The 24,975-nt window shown below is 36.3% G+C and overlaps 2 protein-coding genes across 4 annotated transcripts; both read left to right on the forward strand.

Moving 5' to 3' along the window:
* Positions 1-1,063: 1,063 nt before the first annotated feature.
* Positions 1,064-14,130, forward strand: LOC105038275 (mitochondrial fission protein ELM1). The gene is made up of 10 exons (XM_010914025.4): positions 1,064-1,425; positions 7,461-7,699; positions 9,965-10,061; positions 10,250-10,399; positions 10,530-10,656; positions 12,661-12,773; positions 12,862-12,925; positions 13,011-13,104; positions 13,196-13,304; positions 13,683-14,130. Exons 1-10 carry the CDS (start codon positions 1,246-1,248, stop codon positions 13,782-13,784), a joined length of 1,275 nt encoding a protein of 424 aa, XP_010912327.1. The 5' UTR covers positions 1,064-1,245; the 3' UTR covers positions 13,785-14,130.
* A 1,521-nt stretch (positions 14,131-15,651) lies between these two features.
* LOC109505501 (OVARIAN TUMOR DOMAIN-containing deubiquitinating enzyme 6) lies at positions 15,652-24,905 on the forward strand. Of its 3 annotated transcripts, XR_012141649.1 has the most exons (7): positions 15,710-16,012; positions 18,954-19,033; positions 21,480-21,558; positions 21,652-21,797; positions 22,084-22,149; positions 23,936-24,075; positions 24,185-24,905. XR_012141649.1 is itself a non-coding variant. In XM_073258409.1 (6 exons), the coding sequence occupies exons 1-6, from the start codon at positions 15,989-15,991 to the stop codon at positions 23,695-23,697; spliced, it is 432 nt and encodes a 143-aa protein (XP_073114510.1). In that variant the 5' UTR covers positions 15,652-15,988; the 3' UTR covers positions 23,698-23,929. The 3 variants fall into 3 exon arrangements, 2 of the variants coding, with proteins under 2 accessions (XP_073114510.1, XP_073114517.1); XM_073258409.1 differs by lacking the exons at positions 18,954-19,033; positions 23,936-24,075; positions 24,185-24,905 and adding exons at positions 23,480-23,525; positions 23,627-23,929 and having other exon boundaries at positions 15,652-16,012; XM_073258416.1 differs by having other exon boundaries at positions 15,703-16,012; positions 23,936-24,905.
* The last annotated feature ends 70 nt before the right edge of the window (positions 24,906-24,975 follow it).

Below are 24,975 nucleotides of genomic sequence, written 5' to 3' on the forward strand. Positions count from 1 at the left end.
GGGATAAAAATGATAGAAAAAAAAAAGAAACCATGATAGACACATCATACTCATCAATGAATAGCTCTCTAGGTAATTTTCTATATCTATTGTGAAAATAGAATCATAAGAGTAATATAAGTAAAAGTTAAGATTGAAGTTACATCTAATTGCTATCCAACCTTTTTTATAAATCTTCTACAAATACTTTCCTCTTTAAGTTTGGTTCTACATAGAGCCTATTTCATGTACAAAAAAAGTGCATCATATGGCATGAGAAAATAGACGGCCAAGTTCTATTATTGTTAGTTACTAGTGATGCTACATTATACTCATCAATGAATAGCTCTCTAGGCAATTTTCTATATCTATTATGAAAACAGAATTATGAGAGGTATATAAGCAAAAGTTAAGATTAAAGTTATATCTAATTGCTATCCAACTTTCTTTATAAATCTTCTATAAATACTTTCCTCTTTAAGTTTGGTTCTACATAGAGCCTATTTCATGTACAAAAAAAACATGTCACATGGCATGAGAAAATAGGTGACCAAGTTCTATTATTGTTAGATACTAAGGATACTACATTATACTCATCAATGAATAGCTCTCTAGATAATTTTTTATGTCTATTATGAAAATAGAATTATAAGAGATATATAAGCAAAAGTTGAGACTGAAGTTACATTTAATTGCTATCCAATTTTTTTTATAAATCTTTTAGAAATACTTTCTTCTTAAATTTGGTGCTACATTGAGTCTATTTTATGTAAAAAAAATGTACCATATGGCATGAGAAAATAAGTGACCAAGTTTTATTATTGTTATATATAAGTTCACCTAGCAAATATCTTGGTCTTATCAAAATGAAAATAGCCATGCCAATGGCCAGACAGGACCAAGGTTTCAAAACCGCATCATCATTTCTTAAATCAAGTCCCTAACCTATGAGGCAATTAGGTATGCCCTCTTTTTTAAAAAAAGTTCTTACTAAAATAAAAGTCGTATAAAGAAACCGACTCCAGAAGCCGGGAAGGAAGGAAAAACCAATCTCCCAGCGAACGCCACTGCTTTTTGCCACCCAAATTAAAAAGGGACCCGACGGAACCCACCACGAAACCTTGAAAACCCTAACCCTTATGCTGCCTTTCCCTCTCCTGGAATCTTGCGGAACTATTCGAAATTTCTGCGAGGACTTCGAGAAGAGGGCGTGTTTGCTCGCTGTTCGTTCGGAGGGGTCGTGTATAGTTTGTTGATTGATCTCTGATGAGGCCCATCAGGCTTCCGGAGCCGCCCAGCGGCTCCATCGGCATGCCGGATATCTTCGAAGGCGGCGTAAATGTCATCAGACGGGCGGTTGTGATAGGGAACGGGTTTGCTGGCTCGGAGAATCAGAGTATTGGATTGGTTCGTGCTCTCGGTCTGTCCGAGAAGCAGACGATATATGTGAGAGACTTTCCATCTCTTCCTCTTCCCGTATCCGGTGTTTATTTGATATATCTAGTTTTACTGACCAAGATCTATGTTGTGGAGCTGAAAAGTTGAGATTTTGGTCTGGATTGTGTTGTAGTTTGGAGTTTGGATTTAAATGATGGGATTCTATAATGTGAATAATATTTGATTCATTGTCGAAATTGTGCTTTCGAATCATAATTGATCGATAATGAAATTGTTTAGTTAGTGAAAAGCTGAAAATTTTCCTTCTGTGCTCTGCTGTTTCTTTTTATTTTTTAAGACAAGGCTAGAACTTATTTGATTTTCCTTCGCTTGGTAGGGTTCTCTGAATTGATAATTTCTTATAAAAATCAAATACTCTGTCTATGAAGTTAATTAAAATATGTTTGCTGTGCGGTTCAGACGAAAATCAGATATTCGTATCATATGGATCTTATTGGAACAGAGAATATATAAAGGCTTGGAGGAGGGATAAAACAAATACACTTGTATTTTGATAGATGATACATTTCTCTCTTGCTACACCCATCTTTATAGGCTCGGCAAACCAAGTGGAGTAAGATCCACTAACGACTAAACAAACCAGCAAACAAATTTTAGTTGTGATAAAAATGCCAAACAACTAATCAAAATTAAAATTCAATGAGTTTTGATAAAGTTTATCAACCTAAAACTATTCAATCAAAACTATTTTCTATTTTGGATTATCACTATCATTCCCCCTTAATCCAAAATCTTCATGCTTGTCATGCCCATCTTCTTTTTGAGCATGATGAAGGTCTCGAACTTCAAAGGTTTGGTCAAGATGTTGGCGATCTAATCACCCGATTTGTAGTAGACAAGCTCAATTTCTTCCTTATTAACTTGATCTCTGAGAAAATGAAATCTCAAGTCTATATGCTTTTTCCTCCCATGAGTGATTGGATGCTTGGCCAGGTTGATAGTGGAGATGTTGTTAACATTGATCTTTGTAGGGCTCTGCACTTTAAAATAAATTTGGTTCAACATATTTCTCAACCAAATTTTTTGACATGCACATGAGGCTATTGCTACATATTCAGCCTCACAAGTTGAAGGAGCAACTACCGACTGTTTTTGAGACGACCATGAAATTGCTGCTGAGCCAAACATCAAGAGATGGCCTGTAGTGCTTCTTCGATCATCTTGATTTCCTCTCCAATCACTATTAGAATATCCAATAAGATTATTTGCAATTTTTAAATAGAAGAGACAATGATCTCGAGTGCCCTTTATATATTGCAGGATCCTCTAAGCAACTTGAAGATGAGATTGCTTTGGTGCTTCCATAAACTTGCTAACTAGACCAACTCCATAAGTAATATCAGGTCTAGTATATGTTAGGTACCTCAGACTTCCAGCTATGCTTTTAAAATAAGTTGGATCCATAGTAGAACCATCACCTGCTTTAGATAATTTGGTGCAAACTTTCATAGGAATTTGCACAGAATTGCATTCAAACATTTTAAACTTCTTCAATATCTCAGTAGCATATCTCTTTTGACATGTAAAAATCCCATCTGTAGCTTGGATTACTTCAATCCCAAGAAAGTAAGACATCAAACCAAGATCCATCGTCTCAAACTCTTAACTTCATAGCAAGCTTGAAGTCCTCGATCATAGAGTGATTATTTTCTGTGAAAATTATATCATCAACATATAGACAGACTAATAAAATGTCACCTTTGTTTTTCTTCACATAGAGGGCATGTTTGTTAGGGCATTTCTTGAAGCCATCTTTTTTGTAGAAAATCATCAATCATCTTTTTCCAGGCACGAGGGGCTTGCTTGAGGCCGTACCAAGTCTTCTTGAGCCGATACACCTTATCTTCACTCTCTTGCTCGATAAAGCCTTTGGGCTGCTTGACATAGATTTCTTCAACAAGAGGACCATTTAGGAAGGCCGACTTCACATCCATTTGATGGATTTTTCAATGGCTCTGTGCAGCAAAAGAAACAATTAATTTACTTTTTCAATTCTACCAACGGGAGAGAATACCTCTTGGTAGTCAATTCTTGGCCATTGTTCGTAGCCCTTTGCTACTAATCTTGTCTTATATTTTTTCACTTCATCATTTGGTTTCGTTTTGGTTTTAAAAACCCACTTTACTTCAATTGCTTTCTTTCCTGTTGGAATATCAGTCAGCTGCCAAGTGTTGTTTTTCTCAATAGCCTTTATTTCTTCCTCCATTGCATTAATCCACCTATCATCTTGCACTGCTTCCTCAAATATGATTGAATCACAATATGCAAACATAGCATGGTGGACCAATTCTCCATCATCATCAACATTATTATCAGATATTACCTCAAAGTCTTGTAACCTTGAAGGTGATTGCTGAGCTCTAGGGGGCCTTTGAATAAGAATTGGCTCATTATTTTCTGCATCTTGAGGTGCCTGTGCCCCTGTTATATCTTCACTTTCTTCCGGCACTATCTTTCTTGGATCTAGTTCCTTCTTTATATTCCAATCCCATGCATCTGTTTCATCAAAAATTACATATCTACTAATAATTACCTTCTTTGTGGTTGGATTATACAATTTGTATCCACCAAGCTTTTCAGGCTTTTATAACCAATAAAGACAGCTTTCTCACTTTTATCATCAAGTTTGGTTCTAAGTTCATCTGGAATATGAGCAAAAACAGTGGAGCCAAACACCTTGAGATGCCTGACATGCTTAAAGCCACTCCAAGCTTCTTCTGGAGTTACATTCTGCAAACTCTTAGTAGGTGATCTATTCAATAAATAAACTGAACAAGAAAGTGCTTCAGCCCAAAAGTTATTAAGTATACCTTTAGCTTTTAGCATACTCATTGCCACGTCCATGATGATCCTGTTCCTTCTTTCTGCAACCCCATTGTACTGTGGCATATACCGAATGGTGATCTCATGTTCAATTTCCTGCTATGCACAAAACATTGCAAATTGATTGCAAGTGTACTCACCTCCACCATCAGTTCTCAATACTTTAATAGAGTGTCCAATCTGTTTTTCCACAAATATTTTAAACTCCTTAAATACATCAAAAACCTCTGATTTTCTTTTCAAAAAATAAGCCCAAATCTTTCTATTGTAATCATCCACAAATGTTAGAAAATAAAACTTCTTTCAAGTGGAGCAGTGTTCAATGGTCCACACACATCTAAATGCACAAGTTCAAGTGGCTTACTTGGTCTTCAAGTATTGTGATTTGAAAATGACCTCCTATGTTGTTTTTCAAAAATGCATCCTTCACACAACTGGTTAGGATGATCTATAACAGGCAAACCCTTCACCACATTATTCTGAGCAAGCAATTTTAAACTTCAAAAATTCAAATGACCAAATCTAAGGTGCCATAGCCATGATTCATCATTTACAATTGCATTCAAACAATGCTAAACATCATTCTTAATATCTATTTTGAATGTATGATTGCTTGTCAAAAGAGATTTAAGAATGATTTTTTACCTTTTTGGTCAAAAGCACTGAAATGATTATCTCTGGGTTGCATTTTGTATCCTTTCTCAAGTAATTGCCCCATGTTCAGCAAATTATTCTTCGTACTCGGAACATAAAAAACATCTGAAATACATTCATGATTACCATTCTTTAACTAAATCAAAATTTTATCCTTCCCCATGACTGGCACTATGTTGTCATCTACAAACTTGACTGAATTTCTGATTGATTCATCTATCTCCACAAAGAGCTTCTTCCTGTCATATGGTTTGTGCAACCTGTATTAAGATACCAGATATCATAGTTGGGCTTCTCTATGTTTGAAGATACCATCAACAGAGTATGATCAGCTCCATCTCCTTGGATGAATTGGGCTTCTTCTGCAGGTTGAATATGATTTTTTGATCTACGCTCACTTGCATAATGACCATATCTGTTGCATTCATAACACTGAATATTAGATCTATCATATCTTCGTCTTCCATATCCACAGCCTCGGCCTCTGTATGATCCTCTGCTTCTTCCATCATAATTTTCTGATTCATTGTTAGATTCGCCTCTGCCTCCATAATTTCCTCTACCACCACCACGATCTCGTCATCCTCCTCTGCCACAAGATCTATTTCCAAAAGACTGTTGTTTGCCATCTTCTTTCTGTTCACCTTTGATTGAAACTTGAGATCGGAAGGCTTTGTTTAATGGCTTTTCTTTTGACTTCTCATTAAGCCATTGCTCATAAGCCTTTAAGGAGCCTGACAACTCATCAACAGTCATAGTATTTAAATCTTTTGTTTCTTCAATAGCAGTGGTGATAGGATCAAACCTGAGTGTGAGGGTTCGCAGGATTTTTGCTACCAATGTGGACTCTTCCACATTCTCACCATTTGTCTTCATCTGATTTGATAAAGCTTGGACTTTGGTCATGTATTTTGCTGTAGTTTCTGTCTTCTCCATTTGCAGCAACTCAAGCTACCTTCGTATGGGTCTGCAATCTTACTCTCTACACCCTTTCTATACCCTTGAAAGTTCGTTCAAGGATGTCCCAAGTTTGCTTTGTTGTAGTAGCTTCTGCAATCTTTTCAAAAATCACATCATTAACTCCTTGGTGAATAAAGTAGAGAGCCTTACGATCTTTCTTCTTGGCATCTCGATGTTGCGCCTCTGTGATTTGTCCTCCTGCTTCTAGAGCTCCATTCTCCACGATATTAAGGTTGTGTTTGGTGCATCGTTAGGCAATTTTGGAAGGTAATATAGATTGCTTTCAGGATAGATTGCTACCATTATATTTCCAAGAATGTTGATTACTGTGTTTGGTATACACAGGTAATGTTGCAGTAAAATTACTGAAAATCTTGATTGACATGTTTGGTATAACAATCAGATTACAGGTAATGTGAAATCAAATTTTCAAAATACCCCCAATAATTTTGTTCGGATGCTCTTTTTTTTTGTGAGAAGTAATGGAAGTGATGTGGGTGTAGTGGTGGTGCGGAGAAGTGGCGGGCCGAGGGGTGTGGGGAACTACAGATACTAGGAGGTCGGGGAGGGGGTGGGTGCATGTGGAGCCGTGAGGGTGGTGGGGACGGACATAGAGGAGCCACGGAGGGGTGGTGGGGGACAAGGGCAGAGGAGCCACGGGCAAGCAAAGGGAGATGGAGCCGTGGGCTGGGAGTGCACGCAGAGGGGGGTGGGGGGAGGGTTGGGCAATGCATTTTGTTTGATTTTTTTGAGAGATAATTTTGTCCAAAATTTTTATTGCAATATTGCCAAAGAAGTGATAATCTGGATAGTCATCCCTCCCCAAAGCAATCTGGATTACCAAGAAGGCAATCTGGATTACCATCTAAAAAGCATACCAAACACAGTAATCCAGATTACCACATTAAATCGCCAACAATCTGGATAGATTGCCAGCTACCAAATGCAACCTAAGTGTGTCTTGGTAATCGAAGAGCATCCGCATCTAGATACTCCATCTGTTGTAGTTCTTCCCATCCAAAATAGGTAGGGACAAAGAAGACGAGCCATTAGCAACACTTGAATTTGCCATGGCTAATCTTCAGTCACGAGTGGGATCACAGTGGCTCTCACACCTCACTATTCACGATGGCCCTCACAACTCTCCTTCACGTTGCTTTGATACCAATTCTATTGGAACAGAGAATATATAAAGGCTTGGAAGAGGGATAAAACAAATAAACTTGTATTTTAATAGATGATACATTTCTTATCTTTGTGCGGCGCCATTGTTTTAGTTGGATAGGTTCCAGTAATTCTAACAAGACATGTTGCTAGGCTCTTTAAATAACAAATTTACTATCAGAGTGTGATGTTCATGATCAAATATGAATCCTGGATATTTAGTTAAATAGATTGCTGCAGATGAGGACAAGATTCTAATGAAGGTTAAGACTACAGTTAGTAGTGAAATGTTGTTCTCATCCTGTGTCTGTTACAGTGTCCTTTCCACCTCTTCCTTTACTTCTGCAAGATTAGTGTTGAATATTCTTTTTGGTAGTGGTATTACTGTTAATATGTGTTCTAATTCTGGATGAAATTTACAGCGTGTTACCAGACCGAGAGGAGGAATTAATGAGTGGCTTCGGTGGCTTCCTGTCTCTTTCCACAAAATGCTAGACAGCGTAATCAGACAGATATTTGGGAATACAAGATTTGTGATGACGCTCCAAGGAAAGAAATTGGTGCCATTTGCTGCTCAAAATGGTGGGAATGTTGGCTTATCAGCTGTTTTAGAAGCTGATCCTAAAAAGATTGCAGCCATGGCACGTGAATCCTTTGAGAAGTAAGGAGTTTTCCTGACTCTGAATATTAAGTAATCGTTCCCTTGCATTTTTTTTAATCTGTACGCACTTTTTTCTTACCCTAAAGCATCTCTTAAAGTACCTATTTATTTTCAAAATTATGCATTAAGAAAATGTTGCAAAATAGAGCATTGTCTTTTGTAGGATTCCTACAAAATTTGGATTTAAAAATCACTTCAAAATTCTTTGCTACAGTTGACGCTATATACAACCTATATAGGTTAATGGATTCAAACATCTATCGGTTATATCAAGGACTAACTTTCAGTTGCTTGTTGTTGAGGGGCATAGTCATGAAATTTGTAATATATAGGGAAGAAGTGATGTTCTGTCCCTGACCTTTGCCTATGATTCCTATGAAGTATAAAGACCTTTCTCTCTACCCTCAATAAATTGCATCCTTTGAAGTTCTATGAAGTGCCTAAGTGATCAACAACAGAAAACTGCAAATCTTGTTTGTCTCACTTAATATTGTTTGATAAATCACCAGGACTTGAGGAAGCATTGTGTACTGCAACAAAATGATTAACATTCTGAAAAGGTTGCCATTAATTACAGGAAAAATCACCAAATGACATGGATGCTTGTAATCTGGCATTCCATAAACTTATCGAAACCTGAGCGACATGTAAACCTTTGCTGATATCCACGGTAACGTTATACTTGGCATGTTTCAAAAAGTTTGGAGATCAGTTTAAATTATTGGCTTAAACGGACTAAGATTCTAATGAGACAGATAAAGGCTTACATTGTTTAGAACAAAACTGAATTGCTTAGCTGAAAACAAATGAATAGTATATGTATTAATTGAAACCCTGAAAATGTGATCGTTTGAAACCTTGTGTCTTGTGTGAGTAATAAAATGTCAGATGAAATTTCACAGATTGTGTATCTATTCATTGAAACCGGAAATGGAATGTGAAAGCTTGGATGTTATGTTCGAACATCAGTACATCAGGAATTTTGTGGATTTTGTTGAAGATTGTAAGGTAGGGTCATACTTTTTAAAAAGGGTTCTTTGGCCTGCTTGAATATCAACATTATTGCTCCTTTCCAAATTTGACAGTTTTAATATATCTGAATCACCTTCATCCCTTATTGAACATTTGCAACCTGCCACTCCAGGCTGTACTTCATATACACCTCAGCTTTTGCATGGGGGCTGGAAATTGCATGGAATGTCAAAAAACACCAGAGTTCTAAAACAGCATGGGGTTCAAGCTATGAAGATGGATTTGAAAAGCTCATGAACAGAGAATATATGCTTTAATAGGAGTGAATGGTGAGGAACATCCAACTAATTGGCTCTAAAATAATGAAACATGGTTTGGTGACTAGGTCATTCAAGCTAGTGTGCAAGCTCAATTTATTCTGCAAGAACATGTATGTGCATGATTCGGTGCATGGTCTTCTTTGCCAGACCTTTTTGCTAATCCTAGGGCCTTTAGGAATCCCTGTAATTCTAGATTCTGGACTCCTAGCTTCATTTGGAACTAATTTTGACCCTGAAATAACAAAAAAAAAGTTCCTGAAATGCTAACTTAGTACTCAAATTTTGCATCAATGGCTAATGCTAATTCAACAAGTTTAACAGTCGTCCAACAGAAATCCTAAATTTTCTTGTCTGATGCCCTTTTTTAGTGTTTTCAATGGGTTTGGAAGCTTTCAATGATCTTTTTGCAGTGCTGCTGGTTTCAAACTTAAATTCAAAACTGCGCGTGGTTAGTGGCCTCTTATTTGCTGCAGTTTGAGGGCATCTTTTTTCTGAAATGTGTGACCTGTTTATGCCTATTTTGCCTCATTTGCCGTTGTCTTGAATGTTGCCAGTATCAGCTGGCTCTTTTGATAAGCCACCATTTCAACCAGCAACCTGATAACCTGGTAACCCCACCCCTTGGCTAGGGTGATCTCTGATCTGGGTCTGATAACAATGCCTGTTGCTATCTGCCTGAGCTATTATCATGAACCACCATTTTTTCTTTTATAAAAAAATGCTGTGTTAATCTGTTACAATCTCATTCCGATTACTTGATGAATCTGTTAATTGCTATTAATGTGTCAAGATGCTATTCTTCCAAGGAATCACTCTCTCTCTCTCTCTCTCTCTCTCTCTCTATATATATATATATATATATATATATACACACACACACACACCCCTTTGCACAACTGAAGGATTTGCTCTCTGCCATTCTTCTCTTTACTAAATGATGAACTTGAATAATGATAACAAATTTTTCTTTCAGGGAAGGTCCTCTTTTAGTGGTTGCTTCTGGTCGGGATACTGTCTCGATAGCGAGTTCGATAAAACGATTAGCACAAGAAAATGTTTTTCTTATTCAGGTTTGTGATTGGCATGAACATTGTTTTCACATTGATACTTGTATGAAACCATTCCAGTCTAATTTTTGTCAATTTCTATTATAATGTCTTGATACAAATTATCCAGATGGTTAATGATCGCTTTTTTTGAGATGCTATTTCTTTTATTTTTGAACGTCCAATTCATGTCATCTTTAATGTTGTTACAGATTCAACATCCGAGATCATGCCTTGACAGGTTCGACTTAGTAGTAACTCCTCGTCATGATTACTATGCTTTGACACCCAGTGGACAACAAGAGATCCCCCGGTTTTTGCAACGGTGGATAACTCCACGAGAACCACCGGGTAAAAATGTGGTATGTATCTGATTTATGATGCAAAAATGCTTCTATGCAAGCTAAAATCTGCCTTGTACCACCAATTGCCTTGCAAGAAATGTCTGTTGTTGATTATTTTGCTCACAAGTTTGATGCTGCGGCATTTTAGGTCCTTACTGTGGGAGCATTACATCAGGTTGATTCTGTTGCACTTCGCATTGCTGCTGCTGCTTGGCATGATGAGTTAGCCCCTCTACCAAAGCCCTTGCTCGTAGTCAATATAGGAGGGCCTACAAGTAATTTTCTGCTTCTTTGTGATATATAGTTTCGAGTTCTTCCTTTTTTTTAAAAAAAAAATCAATGGTTATTGAGTTCTTCTAATAGATATAAGCTAGTGTCTATAAAACCTTCCATATACTTCTTGCATTTTTTGTTTTGTAAGATTTTAACTATTTTATAGTTATAGTGGATTATTGATATGTGAACACACGTCTTATGTGTCCAAGCATGTATAATGTGATTGAATAATAGCATATATCCAAGTAAATAAAGCTCCATATATTGATCATTATCTTTCCATTTCAGTTTCACTATATATATGTATATATATATTTTAGCTGGTTGTCCGTTAGTAGTTGATAATGCACCCTACTGTTTTCAAATATATTTGTTGAATGCTTAGAGTTCAGGATGTGCCTTCAGGGGACGCTTTCATGTTACATGTCAAAAAGACTAAACCCTGTTTTTCCTTGCTTTTTTCCATTTTTAAAAACAAAATGTGGGTAAAAATCCTCATATAAAAAATCCTTAATAAAGGTGGAAGTATGAAGCCATTAAACAAATGATGGAAGATTTGGACCAAGATGTCTATCGAGAGAGTTGGTGGTGCTAAATTATGCATTAATGGCTGCAATAGTTGTTAAGTACCATGTAAGTATCTTTGATCAAAAGTTCGTAAACGAGCAAAACGTCCTTTCTAGGCAAAATTAGAACTGTTTCAAATTCTCAGAAGGGAGAAGGATTCTACAAATAACTGTGGGACTCCATTAGAAGAATACACATTCAAGCTTCTATTGTGACATGTCTATCGGTTGGCTTTAAGGGTGCGTTTGGTTGGGGTTAATCTGGTATGGAAAAATAAATCCCATATCAGATTATCATGTTTGGTGTGAAAAATGGAAGAGAGAGATGGTAAAAAAAATTGGTGGGTACTATGCTTATTTTTTTAAAGAGAGAAGGTAAAACAAATATCATGGAGGGTTGGTATTTGGTAAATTCCCAAGGTAGTAATCCATACTTGACAAAAATACTTCCAATAGGTCATGGGTGCTGAATGAGTCATTGATGACAATGAAAATACTGAGGAGGATAAAGCTCAGAAAATAGAGTATATGTATAATCATTGAATTTGTTATGATGTCTTTCCAAATTCATTCAATAAAGAGCTTTTGCAAAAAATTAAGTTGCATATGGCATTATGCAAAAGGTTATGTGATTATAGTCATTGTATAAAAGAAATGATTGGAGACGATGCTGTCATGATATTAAAAAATATTTTATGTTGATAGGCATATTTGTAAATTTGACCATATTTCTATATAGGATTACCTCCGATCAAACGTAATAATCTTTTTCTAGTATCATTTTTCTTATTAATTTTTCCACCAATCAAACGTAGTAAAAATTATTTTCCTCTGCATTCATTTTCTTAGATAAATGATTCTCAGGAATACCCTGTAATTTCACATACCCCAACCAAATGGACCCTTATATCATTCATTGACATGCAAAAGTCACTGTGACGGCTTTGTTGGGAGTACATTGAAAGGCTTGTGGGGAGCATGTTTTCTATTCCTTTCCGCCCTGCCACTTGGATTCAAGTCTGGTGACATTCCCTGTGGAAATCTTGATTTGGCAATTGCGGGTAATATGTTAGAACTTAAAATTAGCTTGAGTTGGCTTCCAAGGTTCAAAAGCCACGGTTAACTCTTATAAAGTTAAGTGCACACTTTCCACTGGCACCTGCACTTTTATTATGACATTTGTTCAACAGATCATAAATCTTAGTGGGTGCATCTGATGGATTGTATAAATTATTGTTAATCTTATGTTTGTTTCCTAGCATGTGAATGGAGAGGTAAATCATGTCTTGAGAATGTAGGTCCAGACTTGTTAATGGTAATCTTGTTTTCTTCCTGAGTGGCTTAACCTCTCTTGTGGATGGATTTGTTACTTTGGTTGTAATAGTTCCTAGCCACCTATTATTTGATAAATGAGTCAGACTTGAACTGTGATTTCAGGGCATTGTCGATATGGTCCAGACCTTGCTAAACAGTTGGTGAGTTCTCTGTATAACGTGCTAGCAAGCTGTGGAAGTGTCAGAGTTTCTTTCTCAAGGAGGACACCTCAAAAGGTAGTGCCATTATGTGGATTCCGCTCATTTCATTTCAATGTGACCTGTGAGCATTCTGATTTGCAGTCCATTCAATCATAATTGACAGGTGTCTGACATTATATTAAGAGAACTTGGTGATCATCCGAAGATCTATATCTGGGATGGTGAAGGTAAATTCTATTTTTCATGGTGGTAGCATTGCAACTTTTGGAATTCAAGTGTTTAATTTACAATACTTTGTTTGGCATCATGCAGAGCCAAATCCACATATGGGGCATCTGGCATGGGCGGATGCATTCATCATCACTGCAGATTCAGTTAGTATGTTGAGCGAGGCTTGCAGCACAGGGTATGCTGAAATCTGCCTTCCCCTATGGAAAATGTGAACTGTGTCTTGAGTTGCTCATGTGCATGCAATTTTTTATGTGCCTCTTTTGTAGGAAACCTGTTTATGTGGTTGGAAGTGAGCATTGTAAATGGAAATTCTCGGCCTTTCACAAGGCCCTGCGCGAGCGGCGGTTGGTGCGTCCATTCACTGGCTTGGAGGATGTAAGCACATTTCCACCGTTGCTCTTATGTTAAGTTGTAAAATTTTGCTGGATACTTTGACTGAATTTGGTTAAGCCAACCACAAGATGGGTCAAGGAAGAACAGTAAAGACTAGAGACTGTCCTTTGGTTATCCAGTAACCTCTCTCAGAACCAGAGCAGTAGACAACATTGCCTTGATATTTTAATTACTTTCAATATGATGAAAAATGACATGTTGATGAAGGCAGTGTGACCCGTCTGTTGGGGTATGATGGAACTCTTTCATGAATGACCAAAACGACTTCCACAATTTCCGGTTTTTTGGTAGAACTCAGTCTTTTAATGATCCAGCAGCAGCAACTAAATCATTGCATTTGTGTTTCTGAATTTTTTTCAGATTTCGAATAGCTGGAGCTACCCCCCACTCAATGATGCTGCTGAAGTCGCCGGGCGGGTCCGTGGAGCGCTTGCAGAGCGAGGCTGGACGTTGCAACGTTAGCGTGCGTGCTTTGTTCTTTTGGTCCCTTATACAAGAGCTGGTCACAGTTATACTCAAAATTATATTCAGCATATTTTTTTTCCAGACCGAAGGTATTCAAGAGAAATAAAAAATAGCAGCAGACCGGATTGTAAAATATGGAAAAAAAAAAAAAACACTAACTATTCCAGTTTTGATCAAATACATATTCTCATGTCAATTGGTGCGATTTTTCACTTTGTACACAAAACTGTTTTTTGGCAAGCTGAATGTTTGGCATGGAGGCGTTATTTCTTGATCTTCAGCAAATATACTGGGTTAGACGTAGCTAAAGAACATATGGAAGGAGTTCTTTCTTTGGGTATTTTGTACTCTTTTCTGCATGTTTGCGAATCTCCATTCTACATGTATGGGCTCGGCACTATGTTTTTGGGCTTGGTATTATTGTATTACGTCACAAATTCTGGGTTCAAGGAAACATGTGCCCTTGCTTTATTAGCCTGATAAAGTGACCTCGTAATGATGCAGCAGCTGATCTCATCCATCATTTTACTGATGGTTAGCCTTAAATATGAATACCATTAGATCTTAACAAACAAATGGCACGTGCAGGAAAACAAAACAAAATTGCAAAAAGAATGGGTAGTTTTTTTTTTAAATTTTTGGCCATGGGCTTAGGTTTCATCTAGTTGTTGTATTTGGATCAGAATTATTTATTATTAATTGTCGACGCTCAATCATCATACATAGCGTGCACCACATAGTCGTGCAAGTTATTATAATCTCATTTCTGCAGCAGTACGTGCATGTCGTGTAGGATATTTTTGTTCTTCGGCCACATCTCTTAAAATTCAGGGAGTTCCTTTTCACTTACAGATCCCGAAGATTGGTTGCAAGGCCTGATCGGACGGCCGAGGACATCCTTTATTCTGACTCATCGAGTACTGAGCGTTAGATCCGATGGTTCACTTCAACTTGTACCAGCAGAACGTCATAACCCGGAGTTCACTGCTTTACCGGCGTCCACAGCAAGCAGCCTTTTCCAACAAATGAAAAAGCGACGTGTCCACACCTGTGGGTTAGCCTTTTCGCATCGAAGGTGGTGAGTGAGTCAGACGAGCGTCACCTCCAACCCTTTTCACACTTGGATAAATTAAAGCGAACCGTAAATGCCTTCTCCACCAAAGAGGGTTAAAAGTGTGATGGTAAAATGGTAATTGCATATGCCCCCGAGCTCCCAAAAAAAGGCTCCCGTACTCTAATCCATTCGCTCGTGACCTGCAAGCGCGACCTCGACCCAGATGCCCCCACTGGCCGCCACGTGTCGGTGCACCCCGTCCATCTTTCGGCAGGCGTCGTGGTTTAAAATAACGGCCGTTATAACGGTCCCTGTTGCTTCACGTTTAAGTTGCGGAAAATTTAATAAAGCGCTTGTTCAGGCATTATTCTGTTACAACAACAGCCAGAATTAAATTATCTATAATTTTTTAAATAAAATATTTTTTTATTTAAAATTATATAATTAATAAAAATTATCCAGCAAGCATATAACACTTATTTATTATTGACCATGATTACCAATAAAGTAATAAAAAATATATTATACTAAGTTATTTTAAATTACAGCCTTAAATCTTCTCTATTATATTACATAGTAATTATGCCATTGATCATAAAACAACTAAGAACCATTATTTGGCATTTGCACCATTTACATTCTAAAATATTTTTAAAAATTAAATTTTAAAATTTATATTTTAAAAGAATTGTCATGACTCAAAAAAAATAATTTTTTTGTCACTTCAACAATAATTTAAATCATATATGAAATAAAAAATAAATCAATAATAGCTTTGATGAGTTATGCTGTAATGGATAAGATTTTTGATAAAATTTAAGTCCGTCTTCTATATAATATAATTTAATCATCTCTGTGTTAGCGAGAAAGTCTTGGTAGGCGGTGTGACCACTACCTACGGATATAAAAATGGAAGCAGCCCCTCATACACCCAGAGTCGTTTTCTTCCTCTCATTCTCTTTTTCGAGCGTCTCCTTTTTCTTTCCTTCTCTCCCACCTCCTATTCTCACTCTTCTTCCAGCCTTCTCTCCTTCTTTCTCTTGAGAGAAGAAAGAGTTCGAACACCTTCCCATTTCTCCACAAACACTGAGAATCGATTCCCAGCAAGCATGAATTCTTCGATCGCTTCTAGTGGAAGAAGATCTCGATGCCACCGCGGAATCACCCCAAGGTAACCATCGTCAAGTCCTCGTTCGGATTCATTTCTTTGCTTGTTCGTCGACTGGATTCTTGGGATTTGAGGGTTTGAAATCAATAAATCTTGATCATAGTTTATCATAGTTCATGGTTGCATTCTAGTTTTGAAAATGCTATTTTATTGCCTCTGCACATATGGATGTGTGATCCAATCTGTTCTTCATGCCATTTTTGCTATCCATGCATCAATAAGGAGGCGATGACAATCATTACTGCAAACTTGCCACATAAGCCTTACACCTGACGTGGCAGCATATCGCATAGGGTGTGGTCTTATGAAATATGTGAGGCCCACCTTACATACAAAAAGCTTATAAAATTGGAGACAACATAATCTCTATCTGGAACATTATAATAAATTTAAGAATATCAAGTCAAACAAAATTTTAATATTCTGGTCATCAATTTTAAAGTAACAACCTTCATTGTCAACATTTGTGTCTAAAAAATATCAAACTATTAAATTGAATCATCCAAGTTCCAAAATATCTAGAATAATAAATAAAATCTAAAAATTCAACTAGAACTCGAGTGTCCTTATCTCTTCATATCTCCTACAATGCAATCCTAAGCAACTCTATGTATTATGCTTCTTTGAGAATCATTAAGGGAGAGTCTGAGCTTGAATGCTTGGTAAGCATCCCATCACTCACGAACACATTATATACATATGGTAGATAATATGAATGTAAACCATAATTAGGCATACATTGTGATAAAATATTGGCATAATCATTAAAAATTCATCAACAATCAAATACAACCATAATTATCCTTGTACAATTTTCGAGCAAAATTCATAATTTCAGTTATAAGGGATATCTATTATTTCAAAATACCTTGTCATAATTTCCCATCAATAAAATATCTATTATTTCAAAATACCTTATCATAATTTCCCATCAATAAAATAACTCAGTCTACAACAAAAGATCAAAAGCTATCCTCCTCTTTAGACCAAGCCATGGTCATGTTTCCATCCTGTGACTAGGCATTGATGTTGTCATATTTCCAATCCATGATATTGCCATCTTTCCAGTCCATTGATATTTCTGGTCCATGTTGTCATATCCTACGACAGGGCAGCAACAAGGCCATGTTTCCAGTTTATGACAAGGCATCAATAATACATGGCTAGTTCAAAGCTCAAAATTAATGCAAGCGCGTTGCTTCACATTTTAAGCGATTCAAATTTGATTTTCATGTATCTCAAGGTTTAATTCATAATTTTTAAAGAAAATTCCAAGTTGAAAGTTTTTATCCATCAAAATAATTTCAAAATGGAAACCATTCATTGAAACACTTATACCTAGTGAAAATAATCAGCCGTGTTCTTTACAACGAAGGTATGTGTATTCAAAACAAAGATCTCTAATATGAAGGGAGCATGTGGGACTTACCTCCATTATGTAACAAATCCAAATCTAGCTATGCAACCAAATCACCAAAATATAATAAATTAAATTAACATTAGTATTTATCAAATTATACAAACTTAATCATTTTCATAAAAGTAAGGGATCGACATCTATTGCCTATAACCAATACAAGACAATTGCCCTAATTAGCTATCTAATTGATCAATTATGTCTTAGCATCAAAAGTCCTTAACTCCATTTCTTGATTTCTAAAACCAACTCCAGCCCTAGGATTTTTCCTACTCTACCATAAATCATGGTAGTATCATAAATTATTATAAAAATCAAGCTAAAATTTATCTCAATTATAATATCGGCCTGTGCCGCACCATACCGAGCACATAGTACAATATTAGTATGTGGTACCATGCTGTGCTAGTTCATGGTACAGTGCCGCATTAGTATGTGGTACTGTATCATATGCCAAACCTTACTATACCGTACGACATACTAACATTGTAATAGGATGTGGTATTAGTATGGGGTCTGGTATTGAAACAGCAAACTTTGTTTTGTAATTTTGGATACAAATGTTGATAATGGAGGTTGTTATTATAAAATTTTCGGTCAGAATATAAAAATTATGTTTGAAGACTTGAAATTTCTAAATTTATTCTAATGTTTAAAATAATGCTTATGTTGTCTCCAATTTTATAAGTTTTTGTGTGGCTTTTGAGGTCCTGCATATTTCATGGGCCATGCCCTGTGCGATATGCAGCTGTTACATGTCCAGCTTGTGTGGTGGGTTTGGGTGACGATGACAATGACATGAGATAGAACAGGACTGGTGGACAGACTTGGGAACTTCAACAAATGTTGGATTCTCTGTTCTTAATGGAAGTTTAGACTGTCGGTCTTCCGAGGATTGAAGTATTGTATTTTCTCCTTGTGATGATCAAATAATGCATGGTATGTGCAGAGTGCTCTGCTGTTCTGACAGTTGGCACACCACAGTATGGAAAGTAGTGCACTTAGATATATAGTTATGGCATAATAAGATACATTAGGTTTTTTCCAAGTTTTTTAAGGTTTTGCATCTTTCATTTACTCTTATTTATTGTCTAGTGCAATATAGGTATCTTGAGTACCTAAACATTTCTTATGACGCAACTAATTACTTTTGATTTATACCAAAGATGGGTGCTGATTAATGGTGAACAAGTCATTGACATTGGGATGCCATATATGACAAGTCTAAGCACTAAGTACTTTGAATTTATGACATTAAACTAATGAAAATAAGGAAATGAAACTTAAAAGAGGCAGGGAAGGACCAAGAGAGGATAAAGAAAACAGAAAAAAAGGAACCAGCCTATCCAAATGTAATCAATCTACATAGATTTGGTTTTGTATTTGAGCAATCCAACCATGTATCAACCTGTATTGATTTGCATAAAGATGAAAGGCTGCAGTACTATGGGATGGGTCATGAAGGGCCAACATGTATCCATACAGATTTGCAAACTAATATCAATATGCATCCCCCCTGTCATGTAGTTGTCATGCAACAGTATGTACGTGGTGCTACATGGAGTCGCATGTTGATTCTTGATCACCTTTCATCTGATAAAGCAATGGTGAGATACCTTGCTTTTTCTCCACCTTGCAGTTATAGTTTCATATGTGGAAATAACAAAGACTTTACTTGCAGTGGTTCTTATGTCTTTCTTAAATTTTACTCATGAAAATCCTAGCTCATAGGAGCAGGCATAAATATTTCCTGTTATGGATTCTCGGTTAAGGAGTTTTTCATCTTCTATTCATAGTTTCAACCAAAAAAAAAAAAGCTGATACTTAAATATCAAAACCGAGTACAAGTAATCTGGATTTGCAAATGTATCCTGAGCATATAATCTTGTGGCTTTTGCATTTCATTTAGGTTAATTTCGATGGTGAGCTTGTGTATCCTTATGGAACACTTCTTTAAATTTGGCCTTTGGTTATAAAATGGTTGTGGCCACATTAACTTACTGTTTCATCCATTTGTTTCTTTCCTTTTCTTTTCTTTCTTTCTTCTTTTTTTTTTTTTTTAAATAAGCCAGTTTTGATGATTGGCTCAAGGTTTAATTTGATTGTTCATACTGAAGAATTAAGAGTGCTTTGTTTATCATTTATTCTATTTAAGTCTATAATGATCTGGAATTAGTAATTTTAATTCAATCTTTTTAAATTATACTTGCCTGTACATTCCATTGTTACTAGATCCTTGCCAGATCTGGTTAGTTCTTATGATTGCATTTTGTTATGTGATTGTTTTTGAAAATTTCTATTTGAATTTTGAAGTCCACATCTTTCACTACTTACAACACTCCTGGTTGATTGTCATTAATGGCAACAAAACTAGTTTTGTATGAATGTCAATAATTATCAAAATTTGCTTCTTTTGGTAGCTTTATCAGTATTTGTTGGTGATTGATAATCACTAACATGCGGAAATGAATAAATCTCATGACTTTTGTAGAAATATTTATATATACTATAAAATCAATGTTTCTTGTATTTATTATTTTGATCTTCTCCAGGTCTTATATGTTAAGATTTTGATTTAATCCTATATATTTATTATTTAATCTTTTTTTTTTTTGGGAACATTGGTTCATTTGTGTCAAGGTCAGGTTTTGGCGAGTTTTTTTTTTCCTCCAAATTATCACTAGCTCGGCGAGATCGTACAGATGATGCATTTTGTAGATCGTGCTTTCTTTACTATTGATTGTTAATTGGTCTTAGCCTTCACATTCTCCAGTAACATTTGATGCCTGACACTTAGGTGCACCTTTAACTTAAAGTCAAATACACGATGTTCTTATATATGAATTGCTAGGAGCAGGCATAAAACGGGCCCGCCACTCTGACTGCAAATAACACAAATTGCCTGAAGATGTTTAGATAAATGAATTCCTATACCCTGCTTGATCCTCAAAGAACCATTTATATGATAATTTTCAATCAGTGTGTTCATTTAATACATGTATTCCCTGCGACTAGCTTAAGCCATCATTGAAGGAATGACTTAAGCGTCCAGGAACTACTCTGGTTGGCCATTTCTAAAACATTTTAGATTTGTGATGATGATCACTCTTTTTGTCTACAATATCATATGTTTAAGTCAACAAAATAATGATGCCGACAGTCTTATGAAATGAACATCTAATAATCACAAGAAAGCTGAATGGTACGGAGGTTGTACTCATATATGGCTTTCTTCAGTTTTTATACCTTGTCGGTTGCCTAGAGTGAGCAACCTAGGAGGATCAATATAATTCTCTCCTTGCGGCTAAGCATGAAAGCAACATTTCGAATGCACTACCAATAGATGGGTTGATATCTTGAATAATCTTTTGAGTGGAGGAAAAGGAAAGAAAGGATAATAGGGGGAGGTTGAGAAAGCAAGCTTTTCACATGGTCTCTAGATGCGGCTCCTCTGTATTTTAACTTTTAACTAGTTGCAGCAGAAATGGGTTGCGCAAGTGACCTGAAGTTTCGAATGCTCTCATTAGTTATCAACAGCAACATGATACCTGAGAGCTATGTGACTGCATGTCTGAGATTCAGTATGCTTCAGTTCAGTTATCATCAAAATTTTATGCATCAGCCTAGCCCCTTGTGACATTTTATCTCTAGAACTTTGAGTAGAATTAAGTATTATTATCTTCATTCGTCTTGGTGATGCAACATTGCTATGATGCTCTCTTGTGCATGTCAAGGTATGCTACCCCTGAAATTCTTAGCTTTGAAAGTCTTGCTTTAGGCTTTCTGCACTTTAGTTTATCCTACTATGAGCTGGTCATGAGTTCCTGCAAAATAAAAGAATTGAATCTGGTTAAAAAACATTATCTTCGTGATATTGTCAGTCTTATTCATAAATGCAAAAGCATATTTGGAATCAATTCTTCACACTTTTATCAGTGTATTATAGGGTCTTATCCATGGAAACATTTATATCCATAGAAAATGATGTTTGAACTTTGAATTATTTACTGTTTGTTTGGCTGGGAAATTCATTGATTGACTAGCTTTTAATAGGTCTATGGAAATAATGTGGAGATTCAGGCTTTTGCTGAGATGTATGATCGTCCCATTCATGTCTATTCCTATAGCACAGGTATGATTTTGTTCATGGATTATCATTTTTGTTGCCCATTCTACTGTAATATTGTTTACAATTGCCTTCTAAGTGTTGTGCTTTTATATCCAGAGCCTATTAACATTTTTCAAGGAAGCTATAACACATATATGCCTCCCATTCTGTTAAGTTACCATCATGGCAATCATTACAATTCACTTGTTGACCCTCGCCGATTAACAGTTGGTGCAGGCCTTGGATTTAGCTGTCTTCGTGGGGTGAGTTCTTCCAAAATGGTCTCTTGTAGGAGGATAGGTCTTCGCTGACTCATATTATTGTGTGTCTTATCTTAAGCCCAGCATTTTTTCCATTTTCTTTGACATGGATAATATAAATTAATGGGGAATGGTTGGACAGATTTTAACATGGTTGGTTATAAATGTTTGCACTTGATATCTTTCAACCAGTTAGCTGGTCTGCTTTTTTCCTTGTTCTATCTGATTTTTATTAATTACAAGTTCTATTGCTTCTTTTACCTGATTGACCTCTTTTTCTCTTCTGTAGGCAAACATTGATAAGGACCAGGTGAAAGCTGCCATCAAAGCCCAGCAAGACCAGCAGCTTGATAATGTAAGTAATGTATCTCTAAGTTTGCTTTGTTGTTCGTTCTGTGTTGTGTTGGGTGTTTCTTTAGGAGGACATGTTTGACTACTCTGTATTATTCAGAATGAATATACAGTAAATCAGTTTTTAGATAAAGCTTCTAATTTTTTCTGATCTAAATACATATTATTTGCTTTGAGCTTGTCTTGCCTTCGGCTGTTCACTGAGTTTCTCTATCTGCATCTAGGGATAGCTTTTAGATTACCTTCTGCAGTGATTGCATGATCTTTCCCTATAAATAATGCGGGATGACTTGTAATTTTTCACATGTAGAAATCATTTTACATGCAGCTGCTGACTTAATGATTAGCTAGCCATTGTCTTACATCATTAGTTTTGAATATTTGTAGATTTGGATTTTTGGTTTTTTTAAAGAAAAAAAGTCAGCCTATTGGTGTAAGGTTATAAGATATGATACTGTTTCTGATTAAAAATCCTTCTTTTAAATCCCTTTGAATGTTCTGTTAGTGATATAAACATTTACAACTACTCTAGACCATATGCTTGGAGCTGGTGGAAATGGCAAATGGTTAGACCATAATTACCTAATTAATTAAAGCAGAAGCAAATTGCAGATTGGTACCAATTAAAATGGTTCATAGTATGGTTTGGTGCAATTAAAAAGATGATTGCATTAGAAATATTATGTAGGTGTTTATTTAATTAATTCCTAGATGCAGCAACTCTCCTTGTTTAGCTCCTTCTAACTCTCCTAAACTTCTATATTATCATTTAAATCATTTATCTTAGACAAATGCAAGCTAATTTATCAACAAAATTTCATAAATCAAGATAAGAGTTTGATATAAATTATTTAAACTGTAAAAATGAATTTTGTCATCCTGCTCTACAAACCAATTAACTAAGGAAAACTGAATCACAAATTGTGAATGTGAACCTGAACTGAGCAAACTGATTAGGCCCTATATGTAGCCAGTCATGCCCATGGTGACCCCAATGTTATGTAAGTTAATAATCCATTTACGTAGTCCACAAACACATATTTTAGACTGTGAGTTAACCATGTTGATACTTGCTCTGACTGCTCCATGTCAAACTATAAAGCTCATGTAGATTTTTAGTTAAAATGAGATATGCATCTCTATAATGAAGGTATTACTTCTGTTCTTTGATTGTCCTTATAGTGGTTTTTACAATTTAATCGATGTGAAGAAGGCCTTCCACACAAAAGCTATTGGAGGTCTACACCCTTTTCTTGGAGTCTAGCACTCTTTCCATTATTGTGCCATATTTATATTTGTTGTGTTCTCCACCATCTTATTCTCAATATATGCAGAATAAGATGCAAGCTATGAGCTTCTCTTCTGGTGTGCTGAGGCAAAGTATGATGTGTATTTAACATATCATAATGGCAGTTTAGCTTGGAAGATCAATCTCTTGGATGTTTGATCAAATTTATTATGTTTATCCCTCCTTATTGTAGTTACAGCAATGCTATTTGGATGGCTGAAAATTTTGGTTGTTTTGCTCATCTGCAAGGTACATGTAGCTTAATTCGCATATGTGTTGCAACTCATTCATCCTCTTTTGAGTCAAAATTTCCATGTCCTTGGTCAATATGATGATCAAAGTAATTGACAAGGGACATATATTATCCTTAATTTGCAAAATCTTGTCTTCAGAAAGTTTTAGCATTTTGACGTGACATGTTTGTTTTGTTGAGCTGCAACACTATATATTTTATACCAGCATTGATAGCCTGACAAATTCCTTCATAATAACCTAATGGCAGGCACTTCTAGCTGAGGGTCGTTTTTACTCTGATCATGGAAGCTTCACGGGCTGAATATCTAGCTGAGGAGAGGATGAAACAGCAACTTGCGTACAGAGAATCTTCTACATCAGGAGCGGAACCATCATCTTCTGGAGCAAGTATGTTCTTTTTGAGCCACCTCTTTTACTGAGATTTGCAATTGTTTTCAGATGCTACATTTGTCGATCTCTTTGTGATGGTTGAACTAACATGCATTTGGTTGAGCAGCAACAGGGACGGGGTCATCCCAGGCAACACTAGAAGGTGGAAGTGAAAAAAGAATTGCCTTCGATAATGATAATGTTTCAGTAAACAGAACAAGTCCAATAAATGCTGACCTCGACGCATGCTTATGATGTTTCTCTGTCTGGTTTTAAATGAAGATCATAATGTATCCACAAATAGAGGGATCAGCGTGCAACTTAAATGGTTTGAGAATTTGAGTTTCAGCCTTGGCTTTGATTTGTCTTTTCTATAAAACAAAGCTAGCTAAAGAACGAGTTGGGTCTCGGAAAGATCTTCTAGGGGGGCAAAAATAGTGCAGAGTGAAGTCGGTTGGTCCTTATTGCAAGCCTCATCGTGGTTCTGTGAACAAATCTTCTGTTGATCGGGTAAAACTTTCTGGTGTGCGAGCAAAGCTCTGTTGTTGTGTTGGATCAGTTCTCAAAGTTGTTCTCGGTAGCAGCTAAAGTTAGAGCACCCGAGCAGCTCAGCTATCTTGCTTTCTGGATCACGAGGACGTTGGGATGCTGTTCAGATGGTCCCCTAAATCACTGTATAAGAGGGTAACCATTCTCCTCAGACGGTTCTTCGCATGGCCATGTGATGTCAGGCCCAGTTACCAGGATGGATAAAAATCTCTCCTTTGGATATGTTGATGTCTTTTGCATGTTTTTAGAAACGTTGTTGATTAATTGTTCTGATTGCCCTTTAAGCATTTGCTTCTCAAGTTCTTATTATCTTTTCTAATTCCTTGCAGCTTATGGGAAATTAGAAGGGCCTCTGGTAGAGAGTGTCAG

Source organism: Elaeis guineensis, chromosome 1, assembly GCF_000442705.2.
Source record: "Elaeis guineensis isolate ETL-2024a chromosome 1, EG11, whole genome shotgun sequence".
In the NCBI taxonomy this organism is placed as follows: Eukaryota; Viridiplantae; Streptophyta; class Magnoliopsida; order Arecales; family Arecaceae; genus Elaeis; species Elaeis guineensis.